Source organism: Mus musculus, chromosome 2 (assembly GCF_000001635.26).
Source record: "Mus musculus strain C57BL/6J chromosome 2, GRCm38.p6 C57BL/6J".
NCBI classification, from domain to species: Eukaryota; Metazoa; Chordata; class Mammalia; order Rodentia; family Muridae; genus Mus; species Mus musculus.
Window position 1 is genome coordinate 112,354,795 of NC_000068.7, and position 26,682 is coordinate 112,381,476.

The 26,682-nt window shown below is 42.4% G+C and overlaps 3 protein-coding genes across 8 annotated transcripts in view; 2 read left to right on the forward strand and 1 right to left on the reverse strand.

Annotated features, from left to right (window-relative positions):
* The window catches only part of Slc12a6 (solute carrier family 12, member 6), a 96,850-nt gene extending 88,481 nt beyond the window's left edge, over positions 1-8,369 (forward strand). For 3 of the 4 annotated variants that reach the window (NM_133649.2, NM_001362700.1, NM_133648.2), the window contains 6 exons: positions 181-350; positions 1,666-1,797; positions 2,690-2,797; positions 2,974-3,158; positions 3,712-3,845; positions 5,622-8,369. In NM_133649.2, coding sequence (NP_598410.2) covers positions 181-350; positions 1,666-1,797; positions 2,690-2,797; positions 2,974-3,158; positions 3,712-3,845; positions 5,622-5,713 — 821 coding nt within the window. In that variant the 3' untranslated portion in view covers positions 5,714-8,369. The remainder of the gene's footprint in view (positions 1-180; positions 351-1,665; positions 1,798-2,689; positions 2,798-2,973; positions 3,159-3,711; positions 3,846-5,621) is intronic. The other variant, XM_006498546.4, reaches the window with a different exon arrangement.
* Positions 8,225-24,682, reverse strand: Emc4 (ER membrane protein complex subunit 4). 3 transcript variants are annotated; one of them, XM_030252000.1, is made up of 6 exons: positions 24,312-24,682; positions 13,025-13,264; positions 12,608-12,722; positions 9,358-9,511; positions 8,998-9,158; positions 8,225-8,560 (listed from the first exon to the last, which is right to left on the reverse strand). In XM_030252000.1, exons 2-6 carry the CDS (start codon positions 13,108-13,110, stop codon positions 8,525-8,527), a joined length of 552 nt encoding a protein of 183 aa, XP_030107860.1. In that variant the 5' UTR covers positions 13,111-13,264; positions 24,312-24,682; the 3' UTR covers positions 8,225-8,524. The 3 variants fall into 3 exon arrangements, with proteins under 3 accessions (XP_030107860.1, XP_030107859.1, NP_080795.1); XM_030251999.1 differs by having other exon boundaries at positions 24,272-24,431; NM_026519.3 differs by lacking the exon at positions 24,312-24,682 and having other exon boundaries at positions 13,025-13,233.
* Positions 24,417-26,682, forward strand: part of Katnbl1 (katanin p80 subunit B like 1) — a 35,027-nt gene continuing 32,761 nt past the window's right edge. Inside the window, exon 1 of the mRNA NM_024254.3 lies at positions 24,417-24,563. The gene's annotated coding sequence lies outside the window, so the exon portion shown is untranslated. The remainder of the gene's footprint in view (positions 24,564-26,682) is intronic.

Here is a 26,682-nt window from a genome sequence, read left to right on the forward strand (position 1 = left end):
ATTCAATTAGTAGTTCCCCAGACTTCAGACAGTGATCTCTGCTCCTTAAGTGTACTGTATTATGTCAATAGGACGCATTATTCAAAGAAATGTCAATGGATGTTACCTTCCTTTCCTGAAATGGTGGGAAGCAAAGCCCAGAGATTGTTTGCAGATCCCAATTTGCTCTTCTCTCCACAGGCACAGTACGAGTGACAACTGCTGCCCATCTAGCCCTGCTGGTGGCTAAAAATGTCTCCTTCTTTCCCAGCAATGTGGAGCAGTTTTCTGAGGGCAACATTGATGTGTGGTGGATTGTGCATGATGGGGGCATGCTCATGCTATTACCGTTCCTGCTGAAACAGCACAAGGTATTCTGGGTCACCACTTTACCTCTTGCTGTAATGGTGGGACTTAATCTGAAGAGACAGGGCTTGTTCTTGGCTGTCCCATAATCCCAGCTCCAGCCTTATGAGAAGTAGAGTGGGTTTAAGGTTTTATTTTTTAATTTTACTTGTTGTTATATTTTATACCAGTCCTCCTTAAGTGAATTCCTGCAAGCTTACTAAAATTCCTGTATAATAGTGTTTAGAAAAAACAAAAAACAGAGAAACCAAATACAAGGGTACATCAGTTTCAGGTGCAGTCCTCACTGCTCTGGAACTCGCTCTGTACACCAGGCTGCCCTTGAACTCAGAGATCCACCAGCCTTTACCTCCTGAGTTCTAGGATTAGAGATATGTGCCACCATACCCAGCTCTCTATTAAATTTGTAATGGTATCATTGCTATGCTGTTTGAATAAACCACTCAGTGTACCCTGAGTGCGGATATGTTTTTCCCTCCCCATATGAAGCCAGCAGCTGTTCTGCAGTGGGCAGCAGTTTGGTGTCCTCTAAATCAATACTGACATAATTATCTGTAGGTAGCACTCCATCCATTTTAAACTGATAGTCTTACACTGTCTTCCTGCAAGCCCTGATTATTCTACCCCTGCTCTGACTTAGGAGACCAATTTCACAATACCATATGAGCAAATTTTTTCTTGGTAATGAAATTAAGAACTTAAAACCAGGAATAATCGGGCAGTAGTGGTGCACGCCTTTAATCCCAGCACTCGGGAGACATCGGATTTCTGAGTTCGGGGCCAGCCTGCTCTACAGAGTGAGATTTCTGAGTTCGAGGCCAGCCTGCTCTACAGAGTGAGTTCCAGGACAGCCAGGACAACAAAGAGAAACCCTGTCTCAAAAAACCAAGAAAAAAAAAAATCAGAATGTGAAATGTGCCAGTAATCCCACCTCTCAGGCCAGGCCAGGGTTTAGTGTTAACTTAGAAAATATTTTATGTGTTGCTTAGTCAGTCTTATCAGGAAGCAAGGAACAAATACTTGATACTACAGCAAGGTCATTCTAGATATAAATTCTCTTTTTAAGAAATCACTTTTTCAGGGCTGGAGAGATGGCTCAGCAGGTAAGAACGCTGATTGCTCTTCCAAAGGTCCTGAGTTCAAATCCCAGCAACCACATGGTGGCTCACAACCATTCTTAATAAGATCTGACGCCCTCTTCTGGTGTGTCTGAAGACAGCTACAGTGTACTTAGATAAAATAATAAATAAATCTTTAAAAAAAAAATCACTTTTTCCCTTCACGCATCTAACTTTCCATGTACACGTGGCGTTGTGTCAGGTTTGGCGGAAATGCAGCATACGGATCTTCACAGTAGCCCAACTAGAAGACAACAGTATCCAGATGAAGAAGGATCTGGCCACCTTTCTGTACCACCTGCGCATTGAGGCAGAAGTGGAAGTGGTGGAGATGGTGAGAAGTAGAGTTTGAAACAGAAGAGACTAACACGCCTTCAGCCCTAGCTTGCTTTCTAGTTAGTTCAGGACATTACTCAGCTGTAAATGTGTGCTTTAATCACCTAGGCCAACCAAAGCCCTAAATAACTGACCTAAGTAAGTAGACCGTGTAAATGTTTGCAATTGATTTCTTTGCTTTCTTTTTAAAACTTTACATTTTTATTACAGAGTAAGTGTGTATGCGTATGGGTCGGAGGGTGATATACAGGATTCAGTTTTCCTTCTATCATGTAAATCTCTGGACCTGAATTTGAGGCATCAGATGTGGCAACAAGTGCCTTTACCCATAGGATCATCTTCCTACTCCTGGGCTGCTTTTTGTTTGCTTTATTATTTACTACACATCTCTTACATAGGTCCCAAATTCTTAGCTACTTAGTTCATTAATATTTAATTCATGCTAAAAAGTCACACTAGTTTTGTGTGCTTTGTTTTAAGGAAGTGATTAGATCATAGAAAACACTAAAACCCTCTATTTAATCTCATGCCCCAAACCATGTGTCCTTAGAACCAAAGACTGAGCAAAGTAGGAGGGAGAGGTTGCTATGGTGGCAGGTCTTCTGAATTAGGTCAGGTGTAAAAATAAAAATGGGGGAGGAGGGCTAGTGAGACGGCTCAGTAGGAAGAGCATTAGCTACTCTTCAAGAGGACCCGTGTTCAATTCCCAGCACTCACATGACAGCTCACAATTGTTTGTAACTCCAGTTTGAGGGGATCTGACACTCTCACATAGATACATACAGGCAAAACACCAATGCACACAAAATAAAAATAACAAATTTTTAAAAACAACAATGTGTGGTTAACTCTTCCTTCTGCCTACTTTGTGTGCTGTCTGTCTGTGGCAGCACGACAGTGACATATCTGCCTATACATATGAGCGCACCCTGATGATGGAGCAGAGGTCCCAGATGCTTCGGCATATGCGGCTGTCCAAAACAGAGCGAGACAGGGAGGTAAGACCTTGCTGAGTTCACCTGACCCTGTTCTCTGAGGCTGAGGCCTGTCAGTGATATAAAGACAGATACTTCCTCCTCCTGTTTCTTAGTTACTCCAGTAGAACCTACCGTCTTCAGAACATTTAAGCATGAGAAAAAGAATAGTAAAAATAACTGTGTTTGACTTTCTCCAGGCACAGCTGGTGAAAGATCGAAACTCAATGCTACGCTTGACCAGCATTGGCTCTGATGAGGACGAAGAGACAGAAACGTACCAGGAGAAGGTGCACATGACTTGGACCAAGGATAAATACATGGCATCCCGGGGGCAAAAGGTCAAGTCAATGGAAGGATTCCAGGACCTACTTAATATGCGTCCGTAAGTGTGTGCACTCTCAAGCTTATCCTATGATACAGTATCCTAGACAGTGGTACATATGTGACTGCCTGAACACAGTCACAAAGCACGAGTGTTTTCATCTTACCTAAATCAGCTATTATTGTCTACTAATGAAGATTAGCTCCCAGTTTTAAACATTGTATACAAAACAAGCTAACCATCTTTTTCTCCTCCACATAGTTTATTTCAATATTATTTGTCTATTATTATAAAATAGGCAAATGGAATGAGAAAACTAGGCCAATGAGATAATAGCTTGTTAGGCAAAGGTGCTTGTTGCCAAGCCTTAGTACTGAGTTCGGTCACCAGGACTCACCTCTTTGTAAATTGGTGGAAGGAAACCCAACTCCCAAAGAGCTGCCTTCCTACACACACACACAACCTTTAAAGAATGAGAAAACTAGAGATGTTAACCTAACAAAGAAACGATCACACTATCCATAGTCAAGTGAAAAGACTCTGAGCCTCAAAATAATGAGTATGTGAGCTGGTCTTCTTTCTGCCTTAACTGTGTGATTTCTTCCCCACTCAGGGACCAGTCCAACGTGAGACGGATGCATACAGCAGTGAAGCTCAATGAAGTTATAGTCAACAAGTCTCATGAAGCAAAGCTGGTTTTGTTGAATATGCCAGGACCACCCCGGAACCCTGAAGGTGATGAAAACTGTATCCTTTCCGAGAGTGAAGCAGCCAATGGGGGGAATTCTTCTCAAGACAGCTGGATAGTGGTTAAAGTCAGTCAGTTCCCCATTTCCTTCTCTAAGGAGGAGCTTAATGTCATAGCTGAGGCCACTTCCTAAGTGAGATTAACCGATCGGGAAGCTGGGGCAGCGGATTATCATGATCTCAGTGAAACCCAAGAATACCAAGGTGGTGAATCTGCAGAGACTTGTAGTTTTCAGTGATAAACCTGGAGACAGAACACACATCGTTCTCCTTTTCAGGATCCTCGCTCTGCAAAGCTGCTTTTGGATGGAGTTAGGTAAGAAGCACTTGAAACTTGTTAATGGAACTGAGAAAAAGACCAAGGATTCTGCTTCATCCCAGGGTTGCTTTTATGGGAAACCTCCCAGCCCTGCAGTGACAGGACTGGCTCATTCTTAGCAACACCATTGAGGAAAACAGGGGTTGTTTTATTAATGAAGAAACTGGTATGAAAATCTGACTCATGCAGCTTCACTTAGAAATTTTGTAGGTTCTCTCTAGAGATCTTTTAAGCTGGTTTTTAAAAAAAACTTTTTCTTACTTGGCATTTTGTCAAAAGGATAACATATTACTTGTGAATTCTTTTTCATTTTTGATTTGTGTGTGCATACAAATTTATAGAGGCATATGAATGCACACATACTATAGCCTGTATGTGGAGGTCAGAGGCAAATCTTTGAGTCAGTCAACTCACGTCACTAGGCTTTTGTACAGCAAGTGTTTCTACCTGCCTCACCTTATCCCCCAGGCCTGTTTTTTTTTTTTTTCAGGTGTGTCGCTTGCACGTATGCAGGTCTGAAGTGTTTGTTGAATTTTCTAGAGCTGAGTTAGAGATGATCATGAGCCACCACATACGTGCTGGGCACTCAGACCTGGGTCCTCTGTGAGAGCATCAACTGCTCTTAACTACTGAGACATATCTCCAGCAGTTAAAACTGTTTATATGAGGCATGGTGACTCACACCCTTAATCCTAGCATTGGGGAGGCAGAGGCAGGCAAATCACTGACTTCAGGGCCAGTTTAGTCTACATAATGAGTTTCAGGCCAGCTAGTGTGACACAATAGTGTGGGAGTGGGTGTGCACGAGTGCTCTCAGGACTCATTCCAGGGAACTGAACTCAGGTTGACAGGGTTATACAACAGATGGCTTTCAGCAGTGGGGCCACCTCACTGTTAACTCAGTTTTAAATCACATTTAGAAAATAAATACAGGCTGGGGCTGTCACTCAGTGCTAGAATGTTTGCCTAACATGCATAAGATTCCTGGTTCAGATCCAAGTACTTGGAGCACGGGAACAAATGAGAATGTCTTGTATTAAATACACAAAGGCTCTAGATTCCACGATTATTTCATAAGTTTAAAACTGAATCCAATTCCAGGCTTGGTGGTACAAGCCTATAATCTCAGGAAAATTTACACATGTCTGTCTGGATGCCATAGCTAGTCAAGATCAGCCTGGGCAGTTCAGTGAGGCCCTGTCTCAGGATTGAAAACAATTAAAACCAGAGCCGGTGAAGCAGCCGCACAGAGTAGTGTGTTTGCCTCGCAAGTGCAAGGCCCTAGACTGAATGCACAGCACGGCCGAGTGAATGAGTGCGTGGATATATAGATGATGTTGAGTCAAGTTCAGGCTTTTCCTATTCAGAGCAGGTCTATGATCAAATAAACTTAGATTACTGATGCCAGGTTATAAAGTGCACTACTGATCATCCTATTTCCTTGACAACTTCTGAAGACATGGAATTTCTAGAAGTGCTCACTGAGGGATTAGAACGAGTCCTTCTTGTCCGGGGTGGTGGCAGTGAGGTCATCACCATTTACTCATAATCAGCTGTGGGAGATTCTGCGTGGTCCGACTTCCCTAAGACTCATCGTCCATGGAGATGATAGCTCTTTCCTACCACTCCCACTCTATTCTTGCAGAGCTGAGCCCCATCTATGCTCTTGGCTGCAACATGATCTGCCATCCCAGCAGAAACAAATAATCCCTCAACAGAAGAATGGTCAAGTCCTAAAAGCTATTTCTATGGCAGGAGAAGGCAAGTCAAAATTAACAAGCTAAGCCAAAGGGAACCTTTTGGCACACAGAAGGTAATGAGTTAGTAAAACATATGCTAGAAATGTAACTGGCAACAGAAAGCAATGTTCATATCTAACATTCAGGACGAGTTTCAGAAGACACGGGTCAGTGAGCACCAGAAAGTTAACAGGCAGTTAAGCTTCACCTTAGTAAAAAATGAGTTCCCATTATAGAGACAGCCTGCAGCAGCCAGGATGGAAACAGGATACTGATATATAAAACCTGAGACATAGCTGCAGCCACTACTTCTTCCTCATGGTTTATTGTCTGTACTGTACCACTGTACATTTTAACTGTCTTTGTTTTAAAACCCATTCTGTGGTTATAATGCAGACAGTAGTGTTACTATAGAAATGTTTTTTTGAAAGGCTAGAAATGTTTTTTCAGGTTTTCAAATGCTGAACTAAGGGGATTCCAAAGAGTGCGTATTAAAATATATAGAAACACAGTGGTTAGCTATGCAACATAAAGCACACAAGCTATTATCTTAACAAATGTGGGTTGTTATGTAGTTAACCAGAAGGGTCTCTTCTACTCTTAGTAGGCATTGGTCTTAAAAACCAAACAAACCAAACCTGTAAGGAAGAGACGCCAGGGCTGTGTGATGCCACCTCCAAGGCCCCAGGGTTCAGAGGTTCAGCAGTGGAACTGGGGGTGTGAAAGCCATACCCTTTCCACTGTGCCAAAATCGTCTGCCTACACTGGCAGACAGGTTTGCAGTGGCCTGACACAAGCACCTTTTCTTTCACAAGAAATCCATCTGTGGCCTCTTCACCAAAGCCATAGTGCAGATTTGAGGCACTCGACCTCCATGCCCAGAGCTTTTCCCGTCTCAATATTATTATTATTCATTCTGACTTCGGAAACTTGGCTCTGAAACAAATGGTTCACTAAGCTAATGATCTGCTGTATTGGTTTTGCTTTCAAAAAGCTCTAACTGTGCCAAGGAAATACTTGTGTAAGATCAGATTTTTTTTTTTTTTTTAATTTACTGATCACAAACACTTGGCTTACCAGCATAGGCAGCCTTTGTGGCTGAGCAGTATTCCCAGGGTGTGAAACCTCCATACCCTTTCCAAGATAGTTACTGAAGAAACTGTCTTCTTGCTTAGATTCACGGCTGCTTTTACATTTCCTTTCACTGACAGTAAATTGTGCCACTCTCCATACCCTGTAGGACAATGAACACCCAGAATTCAACCCAAGACAGAAGAAAACCCTCAAATATGGCTTAAGAAGCTGAGTCATATGGTTTGTTCTTCCTCCTCCCAGGCCCACTTGAGTAGCAAAGGATCCAGCATGTTTTCCTTTGCTTCCTGCAGAGGGTAGAAACTACTCGTAGTTCTCTTTCCAACACTCCATTGCATACTTGAGTATAATCCCCTAGGCTCCAAGGCATTGGAGCGCCCATTCTGTAAAAGCCAGCCTGCCCAGGAACTGCCTAACACATCCACCCCTGACCAAAGTGACACATACTTTTTCCATATCAAACAAACATGGGAAGAGAATAAGGTTTCTTTAAGAAAGGCTGTTTGTGGTTAGAGCTACATAAGAATCTGTTAAAGGGTAGAGTATAGTCTTCATTCCCCAAGATAAAAATCACTGTTACATGGACAAATGGTTATTAGGCCAGATTTGTACTCATCTCTGTCTAGAACATTTCATGTCTATGTGTTGCTTATGTTGTCTGTCTGCAAAGTGTCTTAGCTCTTTTAATCACTGCAAATAAAGCAATACTGAAAACTTGAGAGAGAAAATGCACCTTAGGGGAAGGGGCCAAATGTTTCTAGAGGGAAGAGGAAGACCTTCTCCTGCCTTCTTATAAGACCCAGCTTGTGTCTTACCCATGAGTTTATTAGCAGGGCAGGCTGTAACATTCGTTCTCCCCCAACTGGTCCTCAGCCTTCCGTAGCTACCTTAAAAGCTGGAGTTTGAATTGCAGGGCCTGGTTGACAGGTGCCAGCTTCCTCGTGGCAGAGCAAAAGCTGCTGCTTTTCATATTCTGTTGCCTCCTTTTCTTGTGGCCCCAAGGATCCCACCAATCCTCATTCCCCCTAAATGTTAAAAGAAAATTCCTTATTGTGGATATTAAGTTACACTGTAAGCATATTTACATGCTCTTTTTCCCCCCTGGTTTTTCTTTTCATCATGTATAATTTGAATCCAGTGATAGTCTCACATCTTCCAAAAAAGTCTGCTTATGTGATATAGAAGAGAAATATTAAAGTAGACTGAAGGGGAACTTGTGAAACATTAAGCATTGTTCTCAACCGTTTAATTTATTGAAAGGAGAAGCTGCTACTGAGCAGCTGCTATTCTTTTGTTTACATAGAGTCTGGTTTTGTTTGTTTTGCTCTGTGCTGGGAACATAAATAAAGTTTTCTACATTATTTTCAGTCATAAGTTGTGCTGTAGTTTCTTTTCTGCTGTAACATGCTGCACACTGGCCTCACCACAGGAGGCTCTTCTCCACATGCATGACTGTTTTAAGGGAGGATATTTAGGAGTCAACAGCTTAAAATGCAGATGAGGTCCATATGCATGGTGCTTTCTGGGGGTCACAGAAGTAAGCCTCCTCCACTGAACTCCATTCTCTAAAAAAAGAAACAGTAAAGAGGTCAATGGCAAACAACTTCTTAGTTACTTTATCACAAGCTCTGCTGTACATGACCTTGTAACTGCCAAATGCCTGTAAACTTCCAAACCTGTGTTGTTACTTAAGAAATGAACACGTGGGCTAGTGAGAGTGCTCAGAGGGTAAGGGCACTTGCTGCCAAGCCTGATGACCTGAATTCAGTTCCCAAAACCCATATATTCAGTCGGAAGTTGTGCTATCGTTTGTTTGTTTGGGTTTTTTTTGCCAGCTAACTTGCAGCACCAAGTTCTCTGACCTCCAAAACACACACACACACGGGCATGCAATAAAAAATGTAAAAGCTTTAAATAAAGCAGCCCTCAATACCAACATCCAATGAGCTCACTAGCTGTTCACTGCAGACTCTGTTTGCCTGAAATTTAACTTTAACCATACCTCAGGGGGCTCAATAAAGGCTAGCCAGTCTGATGCATGTGTAGGCAACAGTCCCATGGACTGGCACTTGTAAACTGCCAATGCCAAACCCATCAGGTTCCCAATGAGATAGACCAAGCCTTGAAGAAACTTCTGACTTGAACTCTCCAGCATCTTGAAAGCTGTTGGGATTAACAGACATTGTCAACACCATTTTCCTCCCAATATGAAACCTAGAATTTAAACATACAGCCCCAAAATAAGATTATAAATGGTACGACGACTACCACTACCAAAATACCCTCTAGCTAAAAATATGCCAAAGAATTGGCCTTCATTCCTTAGCACCCAGGGAAGGAGTATTATTTTCTGAATACTTACTGGCTGAAATGGCCATAAGTGCTTGAATGGGTCGCCAGGCCATCATACACACCATCATAGTAGGGAAGATGGAAATGGTGTTGCCTGCCATGTACATGATGAAGAGGTTCATGGGAATCTGCTTGAGGGGACCCAAGGCGATGTCCCAGCAGCGCTAAAATAAACACACGGTTTAGACCTCTAATCACTCCCCTTCAGTCTCTCGTGTACTGTACAACTGATCTTAAGTCATGTGAACAGAAGCTTCAGTTCTCTGCTAGACTGAACTGGCTTTTCAGCTCCTCTTTAGGTTGCTACAAGTTGCTCTACTACTCTACCCCTGTGCTTTTTCCCTATATAAACTTTCTGGGGCCTTTTGTTTTTCAGGATCATTCCTCTGTGTAGATCTGGCTGTCCTGGAACTCCCTCTTTAAACCAGGCTGGCTTCAAACTCAGAAATCTGCCTGCCTCTGCCTCCCAAGTACTGAAATTAAAGGTGCGTGCTACCACTGCCCAGCAAGTTTTGAGAAATTTAAAATCTTTTTGTTACTTGAGACAAGGTCTTGGTATGTCCAGGTTGACCTCTAAATTGAGACCTTTTTTAACATCCCCCAAAACTAATAGGATTGTAGATATGCACCACCACACCTGGCTAAAATTCCATGATCTTAAGAACATGTGAGAAGACTCAGCATCTACTTCATGAAAGTCAGGGAAAGGGGCTGGCGAGATGGCTCAGCGGGTAGGAGCACTGACTGCTCTTCCAAAGGTCCTGAGTTCAAATCCCAGAAAGCACATGGTGGCTCACAACCACCCATATTGAGATCTGACGCCCTCTTCTGGTGTGTCTGAAGGCAGCAACATTGTATAATAAGTAAATCTTGGAGAAAAAAAAAAAGAAAGAAATTTAAGCAGGGTGTGGTGGTGCACGCCTTTAATCCCAGCACTAGGGAGGCAGAGGCAGGCAGATTTCTGAGTTCGAGGCCAGCCTGGGCTACAGAGTGAGTTCCAGGACAGCCAGGGCTATACAGAGAAACCCTGTCTTGAAAAATCAAAAACAAAAACAAAAAAGTCAGGAAAAGAACAAACTAAAGGATTTTGAGAAGAAAACAAAAATGAGAGCTCATCAAAAATAAAATTTTCTTTTTGCAAGATTATAAATTCAATTCTGGTAAGCCTGGAGGGGAGAAGGACAACTCTTCCATGTCCAGAGAGAAGGCACGCAGCTTTACAGACCCTCCAGGCGTCACACTCACCAGTTTAGAAACTTGTGGACTATTTGAAAGTTTCGGAAATGGATACATTCCTAGAGACATGACTTAACAAATTGCATAAGGAAAAACAGTTGCATGGCAATTAGCAAAGCTGACCCTATAATTAAGCCCAGATCACTTTCTTGGCAAATTCTAACTATTTAAAGCTAAAAATACAAGTCTTACACAAACTCCTTTGGCAGAAAACAAAACTAAAAATTCTACAAATCTTGTTAATACCCAAACCCTAAAAGACTATTATGAGATATGTATGTATGCATGTGTATTTTTGTATATATACAAAATAAAAAGTTATAATACTTATGAATCTAAATGAAAAATCCTAACAAGGCACTGGAGAAGTGACTTAGTGTTTAAAAGTACTCGTTGCTTATTCAAGGGGACCAATGTTTGGTTCCTAGCACCCACATGGTGGCTCACAATGATCCACAACTCTAGAGCTGGGGGATCCAATACCTTCTTCTAACCTGAGAGCTCTAGGCATAATATATATGTGCAGACAAAACACTGATATGCGTAAAATAAACCTAAAAGAAAATAAGTTTAATCCTAACAAAGTATGAAATATATAAATCTATGTAAAAATAACCATAACTATTTTGATTATTCACATTAAAACTCAACCATATTTGTAAATAACTTTCTGTAGAATACAGCAGTTATACAAGTATTTTATGATATGCTTTTAAAAATCATATCATTTAATAATTTGTAATCATAATTTGATATACCAAGATAAAACATTACAGGATAATACTTATCCAAGAATGACTAATGACTGTGTGTGTCATTTTCATACTGTAACAACTGAATGTATGTATTCCATGGAATCAAAATTATTCGGCAAAACTAAGGCTGCAAGGGAAGCATAAACGCAAGAAGATACCAAGCACCCTCTGCACACTGGGACTCGTGCTGTGACAGTCCTGTAAAACAGCTACTAAGGCAGATGCTAAATAACATAAGCCATGTGATATGTTCATAACATATAAATCAAACAGTGTGGCACATGGAAAGGCTTGACTCTGTAATATTAGAGAGACCCCAAAGGAGGGACTTAGCAAGTTATGAAGGAATCCTGAGGAAGAGCATTCTAAGACTAGAGAACAAACACAAAAAGCAGGGAAGGGGGATTTGTCTGGTATCCTTACAGAGCAGCAAGGGAATCATTATGAAAGAGTAAACAAATGTAAAAATAGTAGACAGGGCACAGTAGCTACAAGGAGTCTGACTGGTACAAGCAGAGTTATGTCTAATACTAAAAAGACGTTTGGTGTGTACGCGGAATGAACATGGAATTTTAGACTGATTTTGAGTAGGGATGGTCTGGCATGTTTTAAAGGGATCATTTTTGATGGCTGTGTTTGGAGACTGCAAAGAGGACAAGGTAGGACATAACAAGACCCATTAGAACTCCATACAGAGAAGGATACTGAGAATTTGAGAAGGGGAGACTTGAATATAGGATCTCAGGGGTTTATTTGCAGGTATACACAAAGCGCACCTCTTTAGACCTAGAAAACGTGGTAATGCTGGAAACATCTTTAGTTCACACAATTATGCAAAGCCATAGTGGTACCTAATGTGTAGAGATCAGGAGTACTAAACATCTTAAAGTAAGTACCCAGCATAATTCTCCCCAACAACAACAAAAATGTACTTAGCCCCAAAGAGAAAACAGAGAAAACAGTGCTGAGGTTGAGAAAGCATGATTTTAAATAGAGGGATGGAGGGATAGGTGGTAGATGGTTAGTCTACGGCTGGTGATGTAACAGTTGAAGGCAGTGAGAAATGATAGCAGGATTGGGATGTTTTCAGGGTAAAAGTGACACAGTATCCTAACACACCGAAATTATGTCAGGGAACATATACGTAAGATACTGTACCATGGATCTTAAGCAATGTGTCTTAATGACCGGCTGCTTTACCTCCACTCCAGAGAGTAAGGCGAAACAGGGCTGGCCTACACGCTACGGTAACGTCTAATACCTCTGTACCTTCTCCACCAGGATCCGGTCGGTCTCTTGCACGCTGGTATCAGGCACTTGCTTGTCCAAGTAACCGACTGGATAGAGGGAGTCTCCCTGTCCACTGCCCCGGTCACTTCGGCCCCTAAAGAACCAAACCAAATCAAGAGACTAAAACTGCGGGTTTCCAGCCCTATCAATCACAGGAAAAAGAACCTCAGATGTAGCTACCCAAATTAGACCCTCTCGTGCGTTCGTCAGTTCTCTCTGCCTATTGGGAAAACTAAAAGATCCTGGGGAAAAATACCTTCCACAGCACAGAAGCTCCTTGGGTAACATCTATGTGCTACCCACTCGTGTCGGAGACTTAGACGAGGCCCAGGTCCGCTGGATCTCGGGCCGTTCTAGGGTAAGGATCAGATACCGAGCTTCACTCGAGAGACTCACCTGCTGCCTCCTCCCGGCCCACTCAGCTCAATGGCCCATTTGAACCGCCGGCCTCGGTTGGCCACTAGGCCCCCCTGGGTCGTCATGACAGCGGCCGCTGGCTAAAAGTACCCACACCCTCCGGCCGCTTGCGTTCTGCAGGTAAGAACTAGCTGCAACTGCAAGCTCTCCGACTTCCTCGCGTTCGCCGCAGTGCACTTCCGGCGCATAATTGAACGTCACACGATCACCGGAAACTTCCTGTCGGGAATACAGAAGAAAGAATGCGTGAATTTAGAAAATCCGCAGACATCCAGAAGAGCAGCTTTCTGAAACCTCCCTGCGAGTACACCTCTCACTTGTGCTCTGTCTCTCAGGTGTGCGCCATCGTGCTGGAGTGAAGTCCGAAAAGACAAGAACTGAAGCCAAGAAGAGCACGAAATTGAAATGTTGTTTTAATCCTGGGGTTATCCGGAATTGGGTGACCTTGAGCGAATTATTCAACCTCTGAGTACTCCGTGTCCACATATCGCAGGAGCTATGTATTTGTCTTGTTGTTGTTCTTGTTTAAATGGTTTTCCCCCATTTAACTCGCAAACTAACCCACCGAGGTAGACTCTGGGAATGGAAAGATAAGCTGAGTTCAGGATTTATCTGGTCTCCTTTTAAGTCCTTTCATTACTTACTGTGCCACCTCGTCTAAATTAAATTCATTGCTCCACCTGCCTCATGCAAAACGATGGATAATCGCCTAATTTTGACCTGTTGTGGGATTAAATAGGACCTATAACCTAGACCTAACTTTTTTTTATCATTAAGCGTTATCATTCCTAGAAAGGAGTTTAATATTCAATGGCTCATCTGTATTGTAATTTAGTCTATTACTGGAAAAATGTTTCCTCCCTCTCACCCCTTTTATAATTCAGTGTTAGTGTGAAAATCACTTGGGACATCTGTTCCTATTGTACTAGGAGTGGAATTGCTACATCTAAGAGTATGTACATTTTTAAAGAATTACTATTTTAAATGCCTACTTTTAAATTATCAGTTCAAATACAGTAGTTTTGTTTATTTCTTCTATTTACCTTTATTACTGTTATTCCCAAATTGTTTGTTATGGCTGTAGTTTTGAGGAAAGGACTACTGTGACAGTATGGTTGAGGATCTGGCTGAAGAATACCTCCTTAGCCAACTTAAGTTTTAAGAGATAATCTCTTAGAGATGACGGTGATCTGCACACATTGAAGATTCCCACCTCCACATCATTTTCCAGTTTTGTAGTTCTATGTGCAGAGAAGAGAAGGCTGTGTATGACATACAGTGTAGCAGAGTGGCGGAGGGTGTGAGATTTTACCAGCTATTCAGAACACTGCAACCTAAGACATTAGTCTAGAATTTTCCATTTAAAGTTTGTAGAACACAAGTGAAGCTAGGAGAGCTACGTGCAGATAATCTAAGCCACGAAAAGCAAAACTGATGATTGAAAAGTTGTAATTAAATAAGTTGTCATTAAATGTGCCACGGTAGAAATAAGTTAGAATTATACATATGTAAAACAAAATATAAAATAGGTTATCTATCACAAATGTTAATATGTGTTAAGTAATAGTTTTCAGGTAACGTCTAATTTTTAGGGCACTCGTGTGCTAATAAATTTTTAATGAGCATATTTTAAAAACAAACTTGTTTGATAAAATCGCATTTTTCTACTTAAAGTATTTCCTCGTTATATGAAACTTTAAACTATAAATCTCAGTTACTCTGTCCTCAAGGAGTCAGCCAGGAAGTGTATTCCTTCACCCCGAGAATCTTAAATGTCATTTGCTAAGTTGTATCTCAGGAAGACGAAGCCATTGGAACGAGATGCTCACATCTGCGGTATTTTCAGTACTGTTAGTATAATGTGATAAGCTATTTACAAAGATGACAACAGGCAGATATGGCTGCACTGGCATGTCAAACCACAAAGTGGCTGCCAGCATACATGTGTTTTTCATGACTGGGTGCCACAAGACCACCCCTCTTCACATACTCCAAGGAGCTGAGCACTGAGGTGACCAGCTCTTCAGTGCCTGCACGTGGGATATGTTCTGCTAACTGGGCTGCCGACCAAGTGCCAGCCCAGTGTGGGGATACACAGGGGGCCTCCACCCAATCAGAGGAGAAGGGGACGGGGACAGGGACAGTGAGTGGGATGTAAAATGAATAAATAACAAAAGTTGAGCACTGCCCCCAGCCCCAGCCTCAGCATGCCTGGCTTTCTCAGCCAGTGATGCCTTCCAAGCCCTGCACATTGAGTCCTTCTCCAGCTTCCTCCAAAGTTTTCAGAAGTGATGAAACCACGGGATTCTGGACGCAGTGCCAATGAGCAAGCTGTGCAATCAAGGGCCCCACGCCCATCCCCTGGAGGCCCATCCCCCGGTTAGAAAGATTTAACTGTCAAATGGTTACTAGAGAATTGCTTTTAGTTTTCTTTCCTTATCTGAAGTTAGGTTTTTGTTTTCTTTTTAAATCTATTTATTTTATACAAGGTCCCACTATGTACCCCTGGCTGGCTTTAAATTCAGAGATTAGCCTGCCTCTATCTCCTAAAATTAAAGATATGTGGTATGATCAGGGCCTTTTTTGTTTTTTGTTTTTGTTTTTCTGTCTTACAACTCCTTCAGTATCCAATAGAATGTAGGAGACTACTTTATGCATGTGGGAATGCTTCAGGAGAAAAATGAAGGGCATCTCCACAAACTTCACTTGCTCATTTTCCTTGTCACTTTTTTTTGTTTGATTGTTTATTTGTTTGTATTTTATTTTATGTTTTAAACAGGGTTTCACATAGTTCAGACAGCCTCAAAGTCATCATGTAGCCAATTGATAGCCTTGAACTCTTGATCTTCCAGCCTCTGCCTTCAAGTGTTGGGATTATAGTCCTGCACCACTGTGGCAAGATCTGCTTATTCTTTTGAAAAGATTATCAGACTATCATTAAAGTAGAGATTTGTGAGTATGTGTTTGTGTGTGTGTGTGTCTGTGTGTGTCTGTGTTTTTAAAAATGGGGTTTTGAGTGTGCTTTGTAAGGAAAGGGACCGATGTGTGTGTGTGTGGGGGGGGTGTTAAAATAATTTTTAGGAATTTTAAAACTATATATGTGTGTGTGTGTGTGTATATATATATATATATATACATAGATAGATAGATAGATAGATAGATATGTGTGTGTGTGTTCTTGTGTGTCTATGTGGGTATATGTGCATATATGTACAGGTGTCTGAGGAGGCCAGGTGTCAGATTGGGAGCTTGTGTTACAAGTGGTTGGTAGCTGCCAGACAAGGGTGCTGGGAATTGAACACATATATAAGACCAGTACAGGCTCTTGAACCTCTGAGCCATGTTTTTTGTGTTGTTGTTGTTGGTTTTTTTTTTTTTTCCATAAGCCTAGGAAATGTGGATTCTAAACCTGAATGGCTCAATTAGGGACCCTCTTGATCTTCATTTGTAAAACTTAGATGATTTCTAAGGGCGCCCTCTAGATCTAGGATGTATTACACTTGCTGTCAACAAATAATAATTTGTGCTGGTTGTGGTGGAGTCTGCCTGCAATCCCAGCACTCGGGAAGTGGAAGCCAGAGGATATTGAGTTCCAAGCTAGCCTGGGCTACATTGAAAGACACTTTCAAAAACAAACAAACAAAGAAACAAAACCATTTTGCTTACTGTCCTTTCCATCCTTATACACTCCTAGTAAAGAAAAAACTCAAAGAAATAATAAGATCTCATCTCCACCCCCTCCCCACTCCAGACTACCTGGGTCTCTGGATTATGCTGGAAGGTCTTTTAGCATTAATTATAGCAATTTTCAGCCTAGAAGCACAATGGCTGCTTGGGAGGCACATATGGGGAGTACTAAAACATGCTAATGCAAGACTTCGTTTTTCGGGGCTCTTTGCAAGGATGGCTATGGGTGAATTTGTACCAGAACAGCAGCTACAGTCACCTCAGTTCCACCTTTATCCTCTCAATGTTTCCCTTGGATAAGACACACTCAGCAGCTTCCAATTCAAAGCATCAAAAAGCTGTGCCAAGGAAGACAAATAATGCTCTATGAGCAACTGGAAGCATTTTCTGTATTGCTGTATGGACATACACAGCAACACAAATTGAAAGAGTGGAACCTGCACACTATTGGCAGGGCCATTCTATAGGGCAAGATCAGTAATCATGCCAGCTGGTCTCCTAATCAATGAGTTGTTTCAAAACCAACACGCAGGTGAAGCCAAGTAAAAGCATCATGTATTCACAAAAGCATGACACACTGAAGAAAGTAATGTACTTTTGAAACCTTAAAAAAAAATTAGTAGTGCCTGGACACTGCTTCCAGCGATTGGGGTTGACTCCCTCTGGGTGGGCCCTGGGAATCAGTCTTTCTTGTGGTTCTTTTGATACTGCTATACAGGAAGACCTAAAAAGCACGGAACAAAAGTATCTCATTAACCTAAAATAACAAAGTTTGGGTTTTTACAAATGAATTTGAGAAAAAAATTATCAGTTTTTGAAAGCCTCTTTGTGTGCCTCTAACTGCACTAGCAGTGATTTGGAAAACTCATCAGAAATACTAAAACTGCGAAATAAACATTAAATTTCCCTTACTTTGTATTTTTGAGCAAACATTTTAATGATAGAAAATAGGCAACTCTCAATTTGGTAGCTCATGAGTTACTTTGTTTGTCCTTTATATGGCACACCTGCACATTTTTTGACCCATCTTTCAGGTTGAGGATCAAACTCAGGCAGGGATTCCTGCATACTAAATGGCTACCTTGTCCCTGAGCTACAACCTCCTCTCTTTTGTATTTGTTTCTGTATTTCATTCTTTGCCTCCTACTAGGAGTCAGAAAAGTTATTTCACACCAATCTTCTCCAACCTTTGGATTAACACCTGAACAAGGAAAGTCTTTATTCAGTCAGATTTGCAAGAATGGGAAGAATGGATAACTCTAAAGGAATCCTACAGATATGATGTGAGGTTTTTTTGTTTTTGTCTTAGCATCTGACAGCATCTTTATAACACTTCTGTTTGGTTATCCTTTCTTGTCCAATCAGTTATTCCAGTGTGCTCTAATAGACCCTGAACCTTTTGTTATGTCAATAAAATTTTGCACATTTCTTGTTGTTTTGACAATCTCTCAAAGACCATCTCTTATGAAGCATACCCCCACCCCCATCCCGTGTCAGTAACGGGGTCTTAAAAGGAAATGTTCACCCTCTATTTTGTCTGTCTGCTTTCACATCACATGAGTGGGGTGATGGTAGGGAAGTCCATTCCTTGCTAATTACTGTTGGGTGAACCCTAATTCTAATTTTTTTCCTTTTCCAGTTCATGACTGCAGTGTCATGAAATACTCCAGCCAGGATAACATGACTAAGTTAGTGGTGTGGTGTTCTGAAATGATGTTGATTCAGTCAGGCCACTCTTCTTGGCAGTTACCTTTCCTTCATTTCAAGAGTGTTGTGCAATTCACTTGTAACAAGTCCCCATTATTCTTCCCTCCAGCACTTGCTTAGGAAGCTGGGAGGGTTGCCATTCCCACAGAACGCATTAAAGGATAAGAATGACAACCGTAGCATGAGTCATAATGATACAACACTGAGGGCCTGACAGGCCTCTCCACGTTAGGTTACTCTGAATCCATCAACTCATTCTGAAGAGCAACTTATGCCTCTTCAGAGTGGGCTAAACGGTCTCTAAATCTGAATGACCAATTCAATTCCTTTAGGAAAAAAATTTCATTTGTCTTAGTTTTTAAAACAACAATCAGTTCAACCTTAGATTTTTAAAGGACTATGATGGACTAAAGATCTATGTCTCTCACAGCTATCTTATGTTGAAATCCTAATCCCTGGTGTGATGTATTTTGGAGATAGGGCTTTGCAAAGCATTTAGTTTGGATGAAGTCATAAAGGTGGAGCCCTCATGATAGCATTAGTAACCCTGTAAGAAAAGAAGAGACAGAAAATAGCTCTCTTCCCACTACCCACCATTTGAGAATCTGGTGAGAAAGCAGCCCTCTGCAGACATGAAGAGAACCATAATCCCTGGGCAGAACCAGCTTACACATTGACCTTAAACTTCCCTGCTTCCCGAACAGTGAGGATATTGGTTTCTGATATCTAAGCCACTCATACTTTACTGTGTCAGCCCAAACAATGAATACAAAGGGAAGCAGAATTCAGTAACATTTATTACTTCAAAAGATAAAATCATCCCTTAAAACACATATATGGGGAGCTGGAGAGAGTGCTCAGTGGATAAAGTCGCTTGCCACCAAGCCTGACAACATGAGTTTGATCTCTGGGATCCACATGGGTGGAAAAAGAGAACTGACCTATATACACAAATATTTTAAAAACCACACATTTATGAATGGAGTGTTTGATTTACTCATTATATCAACACAAACATACTAAACTCTATTAATTTACTCTTATTTAATCTGTTTTGGGTGTCCTCTATGTCTGTTATGTCTAGCTCATTGCTTTCCAAGGTTGCAAAGTATATGCAGTATAGATGCATGCTAACTTAGCCAATCTCCAAAAGATGGACATTTAGATTATTCCCATCTTTCACTATTACAAAAACAAACAAACAAACAAACAAACAAACAAACGTTGCTGTGAGCATCCTTGGGTACCTGTCACTATAGTTCTGTAAGAGAATCATGCACTTAGGAGTTGAACTATTGATAGATTCAAATATCTCCTATAAAATGTACTGCTTCCCAACTGTGAAGATGTAAGAGGGTTGCATATGCATCAGACACAAGTTGTCTTCTCAACAGACTTCCCAAGCTCTCTATCATTTCCCTCTTCTATCCACGAGAAACAAACAAACTTGCTATTACTAGCACCAACCCAGGTGTCAGTATTGTGTTTGAAACAATCATGAGTGCAGTAAAACAAGAGCTGCCTTATCTCATGCTGCCGCTACTTCCTCCCACAGCCTGCACAGGAAGATGGGGATTGACTTCGCCAAAGCCAACTGGCTGGAATTTTCCAGAGGTGCTGGAAGCAGAGCAGTGGATGTTGCTTATGGCATAAACGATCTGTTGCTGTGGGCAGGTCTCTTAAAACAGTGTCCTCTTAGCGACAGTCTGAGTGAATAAACATAACATACAAGGCAATTGATGCCCTAGTTCCCTAAACCTCCAAACCAAATCTTCATAACTAAGGTTCTTGCCAACAGTCCTCCTTGCCCATCCCTTGGCCATCCTGCAACCTGGTGACAGATCAGTTGGCAGAAGAAGGAAGAAATCGTCACTGCCTTGCTTAGGAGTCTCAGCCTCTGCTGCATCCTCTAATATCTCCAACCACCAACTCTTGATAAACCCAGGTGCTTACAACATTCTGGGTACCTACTTAAGTTTTCAGTCTTCGTGCCTGTCTCTCTTCAAAGCTGTCTTCACTAGACTCAAATCGGGCAAACAGTGATCCTTAAACTTACGGTGAATTTCCTGTTCTCTGTCTGGAATAGCAGGCCTGTCAGAACCGTGTCCAGCTCGGTAGGCCCTAGCTCAAAGCCTCCTTCACACTCTTAATTCCACTAAGAAGTGCACATAGGTCTTTGCATAGAGTTCTTTATTCTGTGGGGTGTCTATGGATATGGGCTTCTTTATACATTGCCACCAAGTGTTCCTACACATAGCAGGGAATGAGGCAGGAAGACTAACTCAGCTGTTTATTCACTCACAAGGGAAAGATGAAGGAAGGATAGGATTCCTTGCAGACTGCCCACTGTAAAGACCTGGCCACCTTTTTGTGCATGTGTATTCTTGTTGGGACATGGGTTATTCTTACTTATGTTCATGTGACTGCAGGTACCTGTCTCTGTGTGGCTGTGCTTGCATGTGTGTGCATGTGAAGGCCAGGGGACAACCCCAGTGGTCCTGCCACAGGTACTACATTTTGTTTGTTCTGAGAGAGGTTCCTACTATCCAGAGCCTTGACCGCTCTGGAGCTCTGACTGCCTCTGCTTCTAAAGTCTTGGGATTAAAGTCATGTGCTGCCACACCTGGTCATTTTTCAGGGGAGTGCATGCAGGGGGGGGGGGTGTTAGTAATGAAGTCTGCAGGCTGTGGGTTTCTGTTTAGAGATGGTTCTCTAGATAGTGACCAAGGGGAGAAGAAAAATATGTAACCCAGGATAGCCTCAAACTACTGATTACCGATCCTCTTACCTTTGTATCAATTATCCTACCAACACATGCACCACAACTGACACTGTGTTGTTTGTTTTTTAATGTGGTATGTGCAGTGTGTGTGTGTGTGTGTGTGTGTGTGTGTGTGTTTACATGTGCAAAAACTGGGTAAGGGGAGATCAGAAGAAAACTCACAGGAGTTGGTTCTCTCCTTCCACCCTTACATGAGTTCCATCAGTTCTGGATCTCATATTTATTTGATACAGGGTGGCAGTCCTGGAATGTGTTTTGTAGACCTGGCTAGCTTGGAACTCAGAGATCTGCCTGCCTCTGTCTATATTCCTTCCCCACCCGCAGTGCTGGGTTTAAAGGCCAGCGCCACTAGCTCCACAGCCCTCCTCCCCATTTTGAGTAGTTTACCTGCTGGCCAGGGAGGCCTGGTATTCACCCACCTGTCTCCACCTCCTCATTACTGGGATTAAAGGCATGTGCCATCACTGCTAGCTTTTAAAATACGGATTGATTCTGAGGATTGTATTTGGGTCCCTGTGCAAAGCAAGTACTACAGACAAACGGAACTATTTCCCCAGGCCCATGCCACACGTCTTTAAGGAAAGAAAAGAAAAGAAAAGAAAAGAGGAAAGGGGGAAGGGGAAAGGAAAGGAAAGAAAAGAAAAAGGAAAAGAAACTTTATTGAGTATCAAGAAAAAAATTCAATTTATTGATAGGAAAGGTATTGGTGTTCTCAATATCAAAATGGTACAATTTGTATTTCAAAAGTTGCAATATCAAGACATCTTTCTTTATTCTATATGTTAAAATACAAGAACCAGGATGTAAAAGCACAGGGTTTTTCTACACCTTCCTTTGTTCTGACATAACTACACAAAGACCTGTTGCATTTATTAAAAGCTGCAGGCACTAAGCTGGGCAGGATTCTGAGCCAGCCTGGCCAGTCACCTCCCAGCCACGTGGTGTTACCTGCCATCTTGGTCCCCCCCCCCCCTCCTTCTTCTCAATGGAGACGCCCTAGCGACTCTCCACCTTGGACCCTCTCCCGGGGATTGGAAGTCTTGCCTTAACTCTCCTCCTCAACTTTAGGCTGATCAGATCTTTACTGACCAATCAGAAAATGATTGGGGAACAAAGTTCTACAAAATAAGGATTCAGGAAATCCTTCATCATAATGACAATATCAAAATCCGGACTGCACCCCAGACCTCCGGGTACAGAAATCGGCATTGGAATACACAGCGCACAAAAACATCCCTCAACACCGGGACACCTTGGCAGCTCATTACCGGTATAAACCTTAAAATCTGGGTCTGGATTTGAGAGTTTATATTTTAATAAGTTCCATAAATGAGCACACTGAAGATCTCTTCTTACTTTTAGGCATCTGGACGCCTTACTTTCAATAAGATTTTTCTGTTAGTAAACCAGATTTCGAGTCTCAGGTCTCTGCCATTTGCTACCACACCGCCCAGCCTCTCCTGAGGTAAGGAACATGTTTTTTCTCTCTTTATTCTCTTCTGCCGAGGGCCCAGGAATAATCTTTATTGCATAGTGGGCCGTCAAGAAATTCATGTTTAGGATGATGAAGAAATACCTTGAGTGAAAGTGACTTCATGTGCGTTACGCTTCTATTTTAAAGCACCACCACCTACTTGGTAGAAGTCATGTTTAGGAAGTATTCTCTCTGGCCTGGTTCCTCTCACTGGCTCACCCAGATGGAGCTTGCAGGTGTGGCTACACATAGAGGCATGTGCCTGCTTGTGCTTGGTATCATCTGAGCAGCTCTCAAAGACATTGCTCACACAAAGTAGTCTAGAAATATTTTCCCATTCCCATAACTGGCTGCTTCAATGTTTTCATTGTTACTTTTTTTTTTTTTTTTTTTTTTGATTAAAGCTAGGGCCCTGTTGTTGCAGAGGACAAATATATGACATTATACTTAACTAATGGCCTCTTAGCTCTGAATATCCACATCGTTTAGAATATAGCTTTCATGACCTCACTCAGTGTGGTGTATTGCAAATACCACTCTTTCTGACTTTCCAAGCCACCTCCTGTTGTCTATAACACCTGGAGACAAGTCTGCTAGGTGCATAGGAAATCCTTAAACATGTTGATGAACTTAACTTAAGCAGCCATTTCCTTAAGACCTAAGAGTTCTTTCAGGAGCATATAAAAAAGTGAGCCACGGGATGTATGAGGAAGACTTGCATCAAATGCCCTACTTGCTTGGCTGCTGTACTGGGGACAACAACCACAGAAGACAAACTTAGTCTTATCTTTGCTACCCTTGACCAGTGGCTTAACCTGAGCAGGCTCTGGTCAAGGGAATTGCCCTCAGTAACTAAAAATATGTCAGGGGCAGAACCAATTCTAATCTTTTGTTGTTGTTTGTTTGTTTGTTTTTCGAGACTAGTTTTCTCTGTGTAGCCCTGGCTGTCCTGGAACTCACTCTGTAGACCAGGCTGGCCTCGAACTCAGAAATCCGCCTGCCTCTGCCTCCCAAGTGCTGGGATTAAAGTCGTGCACCACCCTGCCCGGCCCAATCCTAATCTTATAGTCTTGTTCCCAACCGAAGAAGACTGAGCTTGCTTTCTGAGGAGAGGACCTATATTATACACATTTGTCTGAAGACTGTTGCAGCAGTCTGTGAGTTTTTGGGTAGGGAGGGTGCTGGGAGTTGCAAATTTTTCGGTTTTTTTTTTTTTTTTAAATAATAAAGTTGATAAAAATTGTTAAAAGAGATTCTGGAAGTGTGACACGTAACAGAAAACAAGACAGTCAGAAATTATGTAGTGTTTACCAGGAGCCACATACTCTCCAAATTACTTTGTATGTATTAACCCATTTGCTATCCCCAGCAATACTGAGGCAGATGCATTTTCCTCATTTCCATTTTACAGATGAGGAATTCAAAAGCACACCGTTTTGTGACTCGTCCAAAGTGGCACAGTTCCAGAGTCCACGCTTTTAACCACTATACCCTGGTGGTTTAAATGAAAATGAATATTCATCTTCTCCTGAACGATTTTAACAGCAGATTGCCCCACGTGTAGATTGTCCCTTACCCGCAGGTCCACTGTTCTTGTGGCAAAGCGTCGGACGCACCTGTGGACACGAGGGGGCGCCGCCGCCCCGCACCCTGGTCCCCCTCCGGCAGGCATCCGAGGGGGCGGAGTCTGAGCTGGGTGGGGCCCGGCTGGCCGCCCACGGGGTAGCTATCCCGGCGGGCCGCGCGCGGCGGTGTTTGAATGGCTGTGAGTGGGGCCCGGCTGGGGATCCGAGGGACGCTCCGAGCTGCCGGGAGCGGTTCATCAGCACAGTGGCTGAGCTTGGGCGCTGCGGTACCATGAGGCGCCGGTAAGTGACGGCCGGACCCGGTTGGGGCCTTCGCTGCTGCTCGCGCGGCGGGCTTCTTGAGCAGCTGGCCGGGCCCACCTGCAGGCCCCGCGGCAGCGGCCTTTCCGGGGCTGGGCGGCGGGGTCGGGGCGGGACGCAGGCGGGTGGGGCCCCCGGTCTCCCGCGGAGCCCCCGGGCGAGCGGTTGTCTGGAGGTTGGAGCTGCAGGCCTCGGGGGTCCTGGCAGGAGAGGCATGGATCAAACCTACTGTCATTTATTTATCTTCGGGTGGAGTCGACATCTGCACCCTACGGGGAAAGACGGGGCGCGTGAGAAGATTGCTCTGCGAGGACAGGTTTTCCCCAGAGCAGCCTAGGCCCGGCTGAGGCATTTCCTTATTTTTCTGAGGAATTTTTGAGTCCCAGACAGATCGGCTTTTGTTTCTAAGGACAGAAACTTGACATAGCCGCATAAGAATCATTGACTGCAACTTTTAAAACCTCGTTGTGCTTTCTGAAAAGTTATTCCGTAATTGTACCTAGGTGCTTAACTGAGCTTAGGCATGGAGATAACAAAGAGTTGATTTGTTTTGTACTGGCTTCTAAAGTCCCTTGAAAACAGCTATATCAATTTCTTGGCAGATCTGGAGAAAAAAGTAACTGGAAGAGATAATTCTATAATTATTGCCGATTTCGTACTTAACGAGCTCGCTGAGACACCAGTCCACCTAATATCTGAAACTTTATACAAAATCATTCAGGATTTTTCCTCTCTCATATATTTTTGGTTGTGAGCCTAGCCTTTAACGGCTGAGCCATCTCTCCAGCCCTCTTCTCTCTTTCAAATCAGCTTCTTCAAGTCAGAAGTTTATGCATGGAGGCTTTTTGCTTGGATAGTAGCTGGACTTGTAATAAGCCATAACGAGTAATAACTTACTTATTTTGTTTTCTGTGTGCTAAGAGTTGTTTTAAGAGTGCTGCTTTGGAATAGGTAGTATTATCATCATTTTGACACGGGAAAAAGGCACGGGGAAGTCATCTTAGGTAGGGTTACATAGTTATTTGCTCCACAAAGCCACAGGGCCGCCTCCTCTGCCTTGATCTTACTAATGTCCAAAGTGTTGTTTCATTTGCTTGAGCTTCGGAGATATTTATGTGCGTACGCCTCTGTGTACACTACACATGAATGAATCCACACACCAACCACATTCCCTGCTCGTATTGACCACGATTAATTTTTGTGTTTGAGGGAAAAAAATGTTTCTAAGATAAATAGAAATAAGGTTTATGGTTTCACTTTTCAGAGACCAGAGAACAGCTGGAAACATGATTCTTTAAAACTGGGTACACTATTTTGTATTTGGAATGAGTATACTTCATAACACCTTGCAGAGAAACACCTCAAGAGTAAGCTACCTTCAGTAGTCAGCACTTATTCATATGGAAACCTTGAAACTTCATTCAGCAATTACTGAGGTTTCTATTGCCTCAGTGTCCAGCACAGTACTGGATCCAGTGAGCTATATTCAAGAAATGTGCCAGGCAACAGGTATTAGGGAAGTTAGTTTGGTGTGAGATTAGTTACAAAATAATATACTCTTCCTTGGGGCAGTGATGTATGATGATCTGGACTGGGTAAATCTGCTATACAGCTAAGAAATGAAGGGCTTGTGTAAGACATTTATAGAAAGGGAGGCAGGGTATTTTACTGAAGAAACTGTTCAAAGACTAGGAATCCAGACCAAAAATTACTTTTAATGGGAACAGTAAGTTATCTTTTTAAAAGTTCATGTTGGTTAACATCATATGAAATAAGACTGGGAAATGTTGTAAATGACACATGTCATAGAGGTCTGATACACCCAGAGTTCTCAGGCACACAAAGATTTGGGAATTTGTAAAATTTTGTTGCAGTGGCTCTCAACTGGGTCAAGTTTTCTCCTTAGGATATTTAGGGTTGTCAGACATAAGGAAAGGTTGATACTGTCAATCTACTGTCCATAGGCTGGAGTACTTATAAGCATCCTGCATCAGACAGACTCCCATAAGAAACAATCACTCCAAGGGTCAGTGTTGCTGTGGTTGCGAAACCCTAATTTTAAGTTGGTTGGTTATGTGGCTGGCTTCCACTCACATATGTT